The sequence below is a fragment of the Fundulus heteroclitus genome, chromosome 12, assembly GCF_011125445.2.
Source record: "Fundulus heteroclitus isolate FHET01 chromosome 12, MU-UCD_Fhet_4.1, whole genome shotgun sequence".
NCBI classification, from domain to species: Eukaryota; Metazoa; Chordata; class Actinopteri; order Cyprinodontiformes; family Fundulidae; genus Fundulus; species Fundulus heteroclitus.
In genome coordinates, this window is record NC_046372.1 from 46831292 (window position 1) to 46842457 (window position 11166).

At 39.9% G+C, this 11166-nt stretch overlaps 1 protein-coding gene across 3 annotated transcripts in view; it reads right to left on the bottom strand.

Annotated features, from left to right (window-relative positions):
* adgrd2 (adhesion G protein-coupled receptor D2) overlaps positions 1–10290 on the bottom strand; it is a 94350-nt gene extending 84060 nt beyond the window's left edge. For 2 of the 3 annotated variants that reach the window (XM_036144693.1, XM_036144691.1), the window contains exons 1-6: positions 10185–10290; positions 9826–9870; positions 9567–9624; positions 9187–9426; positions 8476–9105; positions 6089–6211 (exon numbers count right to left, since the gene is read on the bottom strand). In XM_036144693.1, the coding sequence (XP_036000586.1) occupies positions 6089–6211; positions 8476–9105; positions 9187–9426; positions 9567–9624; positions 9826–9870; positions 10185–10205 (1117 nt within the window). In that variant the 5' untranslated portion in view covers positions 10206–10290. Of the gene's footprint in view, positions 1–6088; positions 6212–8475; positions 9106–9186; positions 9427–9566; positions 9625–9825; positions 9900–10184 lie in introns of all 3 variants that reach the window. The other variant, XM_036144692.1, reaches the window with a different exon arrangement.
* Between the last annotated feature and the right edge of the window lie 876 nt (positions 10291–11166).

Genomic DNA, 11166 nt, shown 5'->3' on the forward strand with positions numbered 1-11166 from the left:
ACTAAAGATAGAGGGGTACTATATCTTCCTAACTTCCATCACTAGTTCTTAGCAAATAGGCTACAATACATCTCAAAATGGATACAACATAGTCCCTTAGATAAGCCCTGGCTGGACAGAACAGAAAATATGTGATAATATCAAGATTTCTGATTTGCTCTTTATTAGCTCAAATACAAAATGGCATACATGCTTTAAAAATAAAATATCAACATCAGCTCTTCTCTGACAGCATGGTCTCCAGGTGCATTGGTGGTCCTTGTGTCCGGGGCTGGGTGCTTGGGCAGGCGCCGGCTCACTCCTGGCTTGGTCAGGGCCCCCGCCATAGGGTAGGGCGCCCCTGGGGCCTTAGGTTCATGGGACCCATGGCTGGATCCGCTCCGGCGTGGCTGGCTGCCGGCATGGCTGAATGAGCATTATTCTCATGGATAAACCTTACATACACAAGTAAGGTTTACAAGTGCACACTCATAAACACCTACAGGTGCTTGGGTCCGGGTACTTACAGATTCACTTCTATACAGAAAACCCCTATTATCTTCATCTGTCACTTTATATATTCCGTATTGAATAATACTGTAAATTCTTCAGTGATGGTATGAAGGCGTTGCTTGTTTGAACCTGTAATACTTTATCGGCTGGTTTTGCTGCTCTTTATCTCTCTTTTCAGGTGAAGAAGCAGACTGAGGATGTTGTATCTCCCTTTTCTGTCCTCTTTCTCTTTCACATTTTCTCATTTCTTTCTCTTCTACCTTCTTGTTCCAATGTCCATTTAATATAAAATGTTCCCTGCATAGAAAAAAAGAGGAAAAAAAGGGACAATCTGCAGAAGACCACACCATGTGCCACTCCTGTCAGCTAAGAACAGGAAACTGTGGCTATAATTCGCACAGGCTCACTAAAATTGGACAATAGAAGTTTGCAAAAGCATTGCCTGGTCTGACAAGTCTCGATTTCTGCTTCAACATTCAAATGGTAAGGTCAGAATTTGGCGTCAACAACATGAAAGCATGGATCCATCCCGTCTTGTATCAACGGTTCAGACTGCTGGTGATGGTGTAATGGTGTGGGGGATATTTTCTTGGCACACTTTAGGCCTCTTAGTTCCAACTGAGCATTGTGTCAACACCACAGCCTACTTTAGTCTTGTTGCTGACCATGTCCGTCCCTTTATGACCACAATGAACCCATCTTCTGATTGCTACTTCCAGCAGGATAACTCACCATGTCATAAAATACAAATCATCTCAGACTGGTGTCTTGAAAATAACAGTGAGTTCACTGTACTCAAATTGTCATCTGGGTGATGGACCAAACTGTCTGAGAAACGTTTACAGTACCTTGTTGAATCTATGCCACAAAGGATTAAGGCTTTTCTGAAGGCAAAAGGGGTCCAACCCAATTCTAGCAAGGTGTACCTAACAAAGTGGCCAGTGAGTGTATCTGCTTTCATTAAGTTAAGGTCTGCATATTCTGTATTGGCCTCTGACTAGTTGACAGTGCCAGATTGTCTGGAAGCCATGGTTACTAAGCATCCAGCATTTTCTCTCTGCCTGTTTACCTGATCTTGACCCTGTTTTTGCCTCCTGGATTGCTCTGCTTTTCCCTGCTCCTGATTGATCTGATGCCAGCTTCTGTTTTTGATCATTGACCCTGTTTCTGCACCCTGGTCTCTGTTTCCTGCATTTCCCCCAGATTGGACCGTTTACCCTGGTTCCGACTCTCGCCCGACTTCCTGGTTATGCTTTGTAGATTCCCCCTCTGACTACTGCTGCTAATCGTATGTCTCTGTTTCTGACCCTCTTTTACCCATGGATCACCATTCTCACCTATTCCCCTGTTTTAACCCACTGGAAGATTCCCCTTGGATGACTTGGATGGATCTGTATGAAGCCCTTATCTGCTAAACCCCAGTGACGACGTCACCCTCAAGGAATAAACACTTCCTGGATTCAGAAGAAGGTTAGTGGCTTTCAGTCTGAGCTCTTAAGATCCCCCTTCTCAGCCACTAAGCTGTTGTCTCCTCTCCAGAGGTTCCGGTTTCCCTGGTAACCCTGATCCCCAGTTATCTACAGAGTCTGAAGAAAAAATCTTTTAAAAGTTTCCTGTGTTAACTGGTTGTATCTTGGGTCCTCAGTCTGAACCTTAACAAATTCAATCAAATAACAGTAATTAATCAATAACAGCATGTCAGTTTTTCTTTTCCGGCCCTGCTCAGAAGGGTCAAACTGAGCAGACTCAAGTGTAGTTTTGACGTGAACACACAGCTTTTCAGTGATTGGCCAAGGGTCAGTTTTTCTCCGAAGAAGTCCAGGAAAAACTGTAGAGTGATAACATTAATGGAGTGGGTCCATCATCCACATTTGTTTTGTAATTTTACTGTTTACAAACCATAAACCTTGCCTGAAGGGGGGAGGGGGGGGCAACACTTCAGCTTTCTGTACACAGATGGGTGTGCTGTAACCTAAATCAGATTTACCAAGGCTATTTCTCATTTTAACCACACTGAACGCTTTTAACTTTTGTCTAAGGAGAATTTGGTTTAAAAAGTTGTTCACAGCCGCTGATCAAACCACGGTGTGTGGGAGATCTTTGCCTTCTCTCGGAAGAAAGCAAAGAGCAGCAGAGGGGATGCTGCCCACTCCTCTGACCAAAGATCATTCAGCGCGTATATCCAATATTCAACTTTAAACCTAAACCCTAATTGACACCTTTATTCTAGACATAGCCGCTAGCCCAGGACAAAAGTGAGGACCAGAAAAATGTCCTCATTTTACTCACTTTACTAGTAAAATGTACAAAACACACACACACACACACACACACACACACACACACAGGCAAAAATTGAGTAGGGCCGGTGGAAAATGGCCAAAAAAAAGCCCATTTAATTCTTTGGTTTTATGTATTTTGAACGAACCAAAGTTCTCGGAATTCACTTAGTTTTTGACAAACGTTTCTAATTTGGTTTTATCTTTGCTGGAATCTGAGGTGTGTTTTCATCCTCTTGATGACCTGTTTAATCAATTTTAGAACCTGGTGAAAAGCAGATAATTTGAATGTTATGAACCTTAGAATAGAGTGTGTGTGTGCTTTCAACATTACACAATCTTTTTAAACAAACACATTCCTTACATGCAAATGAGAGATTTTGAAAATACATAAAGAGAAAATATTGGGTTGAGAAGGTCAGATGTTGGTATACAGCAGTCCATGTGGACTGGCAATATGCCAGTATTGATAGTGTTAAACTTGTCTTTTAAAAATGTGGTTTTGATTTGTTTAGTTTTTGCTAAATGTTGCCTGAATGAACTGTGCTTCCAGAGTATACAGGGAACCCTTGGTTAGTTTTGAACTGATATGCAAATTAAATAACATACAAGCAATTTTGGGTTGTTATGAAGCAACCTTGAATGCTGATTGTTAAAGAAAATATGAAAGTCGTTTAAAATAAGGAATGTTTTGCATGTTGTTTATACCATTTTACATATATTTGAAGGGGCAGCTGATGATTTAATAGGACAAATTCCTGTGTTATTGAATAAAACATATCTAATTAAAAAAAGAAAAAGCATAATCAAACATCTAACTAGTTCATTCAACAAAATGTTGAGAAAAATACAAACAATATTTTTAAACCTGAATTAAAGCATATTTTAATCAACTGTTGCAAACGTGGAACAAATGCAAGGTTAATATAAGCAACATATACTTTATTTGACATACTTATTTGTTATGAGAATACACTGGGATTCAACCATTGCCTAAACACATTTAAAAAGTTTGCTATGTGTATTAAATCAAATGTACAGCACCTCACATTCAGATGTTGTTCTGTCATGTTACGACAAAAACTTTAATTGTGTTTTATTACACCTGTATAGTAAATACTATACAAAGTACTGTATAATTGTGAATTGGGAGGAAAAGGAGACAAGGTTTCCCTTAAATACATATTGCTGTGTACTTGGAGTCTCTTAACTTTAACTGCAAGCTGAATTCCTGCGATATTTGTTAGACCAACACAGGAGAATCCATCTTGTCCTGCTCCAGCGGTAACCGTTGGAAACCAAACCAAAAAGGGGTCAGCTAATCACATTGTAGTATTATGGTTTATGGAGGAACATGCAGCTGTGACAAAAGCAAGAGCTGCTGAGCCCATAACGAACCAAAATAGACATGGTAGCACAGGAGGACATGCGTTGCTGCTGCTATCACATCTGTTTTGTCAGAATCCACGACTGTCATGGGTGTCTCCTATCCAAAGCACGCCTTGACTAGCTTAACTTGTGGTTTTACTTATAGCACCTGCTGCTTACATTTTCATTCAATACCGTGATAAGCTATAAACCAACCTTTGGTAGGAGGGCACTAGGTGTCGCTTCACCCAATCAACATGGAGAGTTCGGCTGAATATCCATCTTTTCCCCACACTGTTTGATGGAAGCAGTCTCAGATTTAGAATGTGCAGAATGGAGAGTGCTTCAATATGGCTTGCCAGGTGTTTGTGAGAGGGTGCTTATATATGTAAGGTTTGTCCATAAGAAAAATGCCAGAGCAGATCCAGCCATGGGCCCAGAGCTTCCAGGCCTAAGGACATACCGCCGCGCAGGGCCTGAGCAGGTGCTCCTTGGGAAGCAGCTGCCAGGAGTGAGAAAGCACACAGCTGAGCACCCAGACACAGAGCACCACCAACACACCAGCGGGACAAGGCGGCCACTACAATGGTGCAGTGTGGGTCCAGTTACCGAGGCCATGTGGTGGTTAACAAAATTCCACAAGGTTTTGATTTTTCCCGGACGCCACAGTGGTCCAAAATCAAGCACCAGGGAATTACATGAGCCAAAAGGGAAGTCAGATGCCATGTTAAAATAAATTCTGGCATATTTAAAAATATATATAATTCTGCAAACTGTGTTTTCTCTTTTCTTGCCTCAACACATGCATACACTTTGAAATGTGAACAACATTACATAATAACCGGTGACATGGGGTCAAACAAGCATGGTAGAGCATCACTGCCATCAATAGTGGGGGAAAACGACGAGGTAGTGCGTGTACAGGGGACTACTGCTATTGTTTATGAGGCAGTTCCTATAAATATTGCATTAGTTATTGTGTGAACTCTTGGCAAGAGCATGAACCCACGAGAACTGTTCTTTTAAGTGCCGTTTCTGCACTGCCATTGCCACAGCTGGCCGCTGTATCCCTAGGAGCAGTGTGAATGGGAGTTTGCTGAGAAGCCACACTGGTTCAGGATCGTAACCTGCACCTTATTTAGTGTGAGCCAGGCAGTAGCCGCAGAATGCTCCCTAGATGCCACACAGTGGCAGTACACTGCTTCCTAACAAATTTCATTGGAATGTATGTTGTAATGACAAATAAAGATTATTATCATTATTATTATTATAACTGTGGCCTACTTGAAATAACCATCAAAATACTGTAAATGGAGGATATAGATAGTGACAATGAAGAATTGTATAAAACAATTTCATGCCGTTTTTTATGCTCTATTAAAACTAGAATAACAACAAAGTATATATTACATTACTGTACTCTGGATTCCACCAGGGCTTAGATTTATTTAAGCAGAAAGGTCCTGGATTCAGACTTATTCCAGGGCTTATTTGAGTTTTTCTTTTTTACCAGTGCATGTAAAGATTTTATGCTATTACTTTTTTCCCTCCCACAGTCAAAAAACTCCATGTTAGGTCAACTTGTCCCTCTGCATTGATTTTAGGTGTGTAAGCCCATGATTCTGAGGTTTTATGTAGATAAATGGATGGATCATGTATTAATGCAATGTTGTCCAAACAATTGGACGGTATTTTTAAACACATCTATATATATATATATATATATATATATATATATATATATATATATATATATATATATATATATATATATATATATATATTATATATATATATATTTTTTTTTTTTTTTTTACAGTTAATCTTTTTAGTCTTATTTAATGGTGCTTTTTAAAAGACATCAGCTCCTCTTCTCATGAGTCATAGACACGTGCAATTGTGTGGAACGGTTTCATGAAAAATCAAGAATTATCCTAAAAAAGGCTCACCTCGGCTGCTCATGCAGATGAAAGGCAGAAAATCAGAACAGTCTGTCCAGCCCAAGGGAGGGAGCTGGTCTGACCAACCCTGCAATGTCCTGCAGCCCTGTAGCTCCATCTGCTGGTGCACTGCTGCTCACACAGTCGAGAGAGAGAGAGAGAGAGAGAGAGAGAGAGAGAGAGAGAGAGAGAGAGAGAGAGAGAGAGAGAGAGAGAGAGAGAGAGAGAGAGAGAGAGAGAGAGAGAGAGAGAGAGAGAGAGAGAGAGAGAGAAGGTTTGATATAAGGCCATTCATTAATTAATACACTCCTGTCAGGGAACTTTTACATAGTGCTTTTCTTATTGCCTTAACAGATGCCAGCGGTGCTTTGTTCTGGGTTATTTAATGATCCCCTGAACATTCACTCAAGGTATTTTGATGTAGTATGTCAGTGACTTTATTTCTCATCTGTTCTTGCATTTCTGTAGATTGGAGCATAATATGCTCTTTTAGCCAACTTCGTATTCATAGAAAGGTTTTATTTAAATCATATCTTTACAAAAATTTCTAATAATTAGGCCTGGGTGTTCTAGTGCAATTCAAGCATAAAATCTGTTAAATCACTGTTTGTGATTCAACACATTTTGTGGTTTGAGGTAGTAAAATCATTTAGCACAGAGCCAGGCTTTTTCGATAGCTTGTTGCCCTTGATAATTTCATTTATCATAAAAGACAAACAACTTTTCGTATTTATTCAAGCTATCTTTGACATTACAATTAGTTTGATAACCTGAAACAGTTAAATGTAACAAAATGAAACAAAAAACTGAAGAAATCTGTAAAAAGAAAATTTCTTTTTCACGGCACTGTACAACAATCCATTTTAACTTGTTTATATGGTTACACCGTTGTGTTGGCCTGCAAGCCTTTGTGCTGTACAGTGGGCAAGGACACTCTGGCATCACACAGGTCCACAATGCTCTTAACCTTATATAACAAAATTTATGCTGCTGAGAGACTCTCCTTTTCCAGTGTGCACATTAAAATATAGACTGGACCAAACACAACAATGCTCTTTACAAGAACAGCCAGAATAAACACACATACATATCGTCAAATGTATTGGCTCACCCATCCAAATAATGGAAGTCAGGTTTTCCAATTACTTCCATGGCCACAGGTGTATAAATTCAAGCACCAGGCATGCAGACTGTTTCTACAAATATTGTGAAAGAACGAGTCGCACCCAGGAGCTCAGAGAATCCCACTGTAACACAATGCCACCTGTGCAACCAGTTCAGTCATGAAATTTCCTCACTCCTAAATATTCCCCAGTTAACTGTCAGTGCTATTATAACAAAGTGGAAGCGACTGGAAACAACAGTACGTCAGCCATGAAGTGGTTGGTCACATGAATTGATGGAGCAGGGGCAGTGGAAGCTGAGGTGTGGAGTGTTCAGAGGTCGGCAACTTTCTGCAGAGATAATCACTACAAACCTCCGCACCTCACATGGTTCAGATTATCTCAAGAACAGTGCCTAGGGAGCCTCATGGAATGGGTTTCCATGGCCAAGCAGCTGCATCCAAGCTATACATCACTAGGTACAAAGCTTCGGGTGCAGTGGTGTAAACCGCGTCGCAACTAGACTCTAGAGCAGTGGAAGCGCTCTAACTGGTTCGATGCGATTGTTCAGGTTGTTCAGTAGATTACACACCACAACGCACAGCTGTATAATCCTTCCATAAAGATCTGTAAAATTGAATTTATGAGTATAAATAAGTGTCAAAACATTCCTAAATAGATTAACAGAAATCATAGGTATTCTGTTCTCTGAATATCTGTAAATATTTACACTTTCAGGAAGGCTGTCCACATTATTTACTATAATGTCTCATCTAACGCCTAACCAAATATCACCACTTTAATTTATAAACTCTTATGTTAACTAATTTATTTTGAAAATACTTAAAGTTTTTCAGAATTTTCTGCATTAATTCTGAACAGGTCTACGAATGTTGCTGCAACGAAGGATGTCACAAATGCTGTTTCAAACACTCTAAAGACACTTGCAATGCTTATAAATGCATTAGCAAATGGCTTTTAGAATTTTGGTTTTAAATAGAGATTGTGAATGTAGCTCTGTTTGGTGTATTCACTTATTGCACATTCATTCCCTAAAGCAGCAGAGTGATGAGAGACAATTATTTGGATTTTTAATTTAATCAAACTCAGTTCTGACTGTATCAGTCAAGCTGTATAAGCTTCAAGCCAAACGGTTTTGCTACCAAATTTTTCCACTCTTTTGAAGAAAATTTCTTCTAAGTTAATAACGACAAATTGAGGTTAACTGTTGAAGAATGAAAATCTTCTATTTCTTTTGAACTTATAGCTTTACAAGTTAGACTGTTAGCTTACCTGGACAGAACAAGGGGGCCTGCACCTCTTTGACCACCTGATGGCTGTTGATGAGGGTGAGGTTCCAACTGAAAAACTTTTCCTGTACCGTGGCTGAACATAAATTCAAGGCACGGACATGTCTTGTTTCCAAAGAAATGTTCCAAACATTCAGGTCAGTGATGTTCCCAAAAAAGGGCTCAGTGAAATTGCCCCCAAATGAGTCTTGGTCTTGGCCCAGGATAAGAATACCATCACCGTGAATATCCCGGTCCATGTCTGTACCATAGCCCATGTCTTTCCTATCCCCATCCACATAGATAGCCCAGTAATTGCTGATCCGACTCCATGTGACACAGATGTGATGCCATGCACCATCATTTGCAAAAGATGCCTTATATGGAAAGTGCTTTCCATGGATTATGAGTGCCAAGTGGATACGACCGTGCATGTCCACTCGGCCTCGCAGCTGAAACTCATTGGTCAGGACAGGTGCAGCATAGGAGAAGACTGTGGATATAACCTTCCAGTCTGTGTCCCACTGAACTCGAACACACACGCTGATAGATGACAAGCCAGGAAAGGCTAATTTGACATGTGCAAAGCCTTCATGGGATTCCTTTGGGAAATTCAAAGCTGAGAACTCCAAATCTAAGCTCAAAGAGAGAAGAAAACCGTTTTAGTGCAGGCAAAGTTTTTGATTATATTTTGAAGATTTCAAGTTTCACTTACACTGCCTGGAGAGAGCTACAGGCTTGGAGGCTGCTCTTTTGTGATCTCTGACCCAGACCGGAGAGCGAAGTCCTGTCTGTCGAAGGAACTCTACAGTTTCTTCCTTGTCCTCTGACTGTTGCAGGGTGATAAGAGAGCTGAACTGACCTCTGCAGAAACTTTCAGCTCTGGAAAACGGCAGCGAGTCATTAAACAGTTCCAGCACCCACTGTGATGTTTGATGGACAAGCTTGTCTTGCTCTGAGAAATCAGAAATAGAATTAAGCTCATTATAAATAAAACTGTGGAAAAAATTTTAATTGGTGAATAAATTTCTCAAGTTTTCATTTATTCTTGAATTCTGCAAAATTCAAGAATAAATGAATCCACTATTCCCTCACCATGGGGGTGCTCCGTTGTTCCTGGCCCTGCATGTGTTGGCTCACCATTACGTACCACCTACAGCAAAGGTATGCCATTTTACTTCTATATTTCTTAAGAAAACTGTTCAAACAGTGTTAACACTCATAATGTACGATATATGAATCATAACAGTAATCATAACTATATATGATGTATTTTACATGATGTCAGTAGTAGCTATAGCTTTGGCTTTTGTTTAACAATGTAAACACAAATATATAATGTGAACATTATTACCTCCAGCAAGAAGAGAATGAGTCCTGTAAGCAAGGTTCCAGTCATCTCTAGGCAGAAGAAATAAGTCAGTTCACCTAGAAAAATATGTTTTCAATGTATCCACGTGGCTTTGGTTGATAACTGCTTCAAAAACATTACAATGTAACATCCACTATTAGTAATGGTTTTACAAAACAAGCCAGCAGTGTGTAACATGGCTGTCTTGAACTGCTGACTTTCAAAAATTGTAAGAAAAAAAAAGTATTGCCAGTTTCTTCTATTTTCCAAAACGGCGCCATTATGTCACGTCACTCTGGAAATAAATACCAAATATATGGAACATTGGAACACAAATCCAGCTCATGCTCCTCATACAATACCTCTGTTTCAATGTCAACCATGTCCTGCAGTGTCTATAGTCTCCTCACAGGGAAAGAACCAGCGCTCCCTATGCATCTGCCCATGTCCCCGTCTGCCTCCCCTTCCTCTCACAGCTTCAATACTCCTTGCTTTCCTCCCTCACGCGCAGCCACCCTAAAGCAATTCGCCTTTGTCATGCAAAGAGGGTAATTTTTTTTAAAGAACTCCACTTGCGCAAGCAGTGTCAAGCATTTGGCACAGGGGGTTCATGAACAGCAGCAGGAAGCTGGACATACCCACCACGTTGCACTTTTCTATGCTTTCAACAGGGCACTCAGAAGTTATCACAGAAATTCAATTGCTGTACTTCATAGGAAATAAAATATTGGTAATAATCATATCATTAAAAAAAACAGTCATTCTGTCGTTTACAATTGTTTTTAACAGTGATTTTGTAATAAAAATAAAAATTATTTGCATGCTCTGTCTGTAATGTTCTGTTCTGGTTCATGATGTTGTTGTTGTTTTGGTTAAGTTACTTTCCTGCCTTAGGGTTTATTTCTGTTTTCTAGTATTGGATTGGATTCAGGTTTAGCCTTTACTGTCTTAGTTATTTGGTCTTCTTTATTAGATTTGATTAAAGCTTGTTTCTGTTCAAGTCTTAGCCTTGTTTTCTATTTTGGGTTTTCTCATTATGGCTATTTTTACTCTGTAGTTGGTCATCTTAGTTTCTGTCCCATCAGCCTCTCTGACACTTCCCCTTCCTTGATCACTCTCACCTGTTCCTAGTTAATTAGAAGTCACTTGGTTTCACCTGTCCATCTGTCTATTTAAACCCTCCTCAGTTTTCTGTTTGTTGCTGGAACTTCTCACACACATCATTGGTAAGAGCCCTTCAGCTTTTGTATGTATTCTGAGTACCGGACCAGTTTCTCTGTTTTTTGAGTCTGTCCCAGTTTTTGTTGTCACCTGGATGTTTGCTCTGTACACCTTTTTGGATTG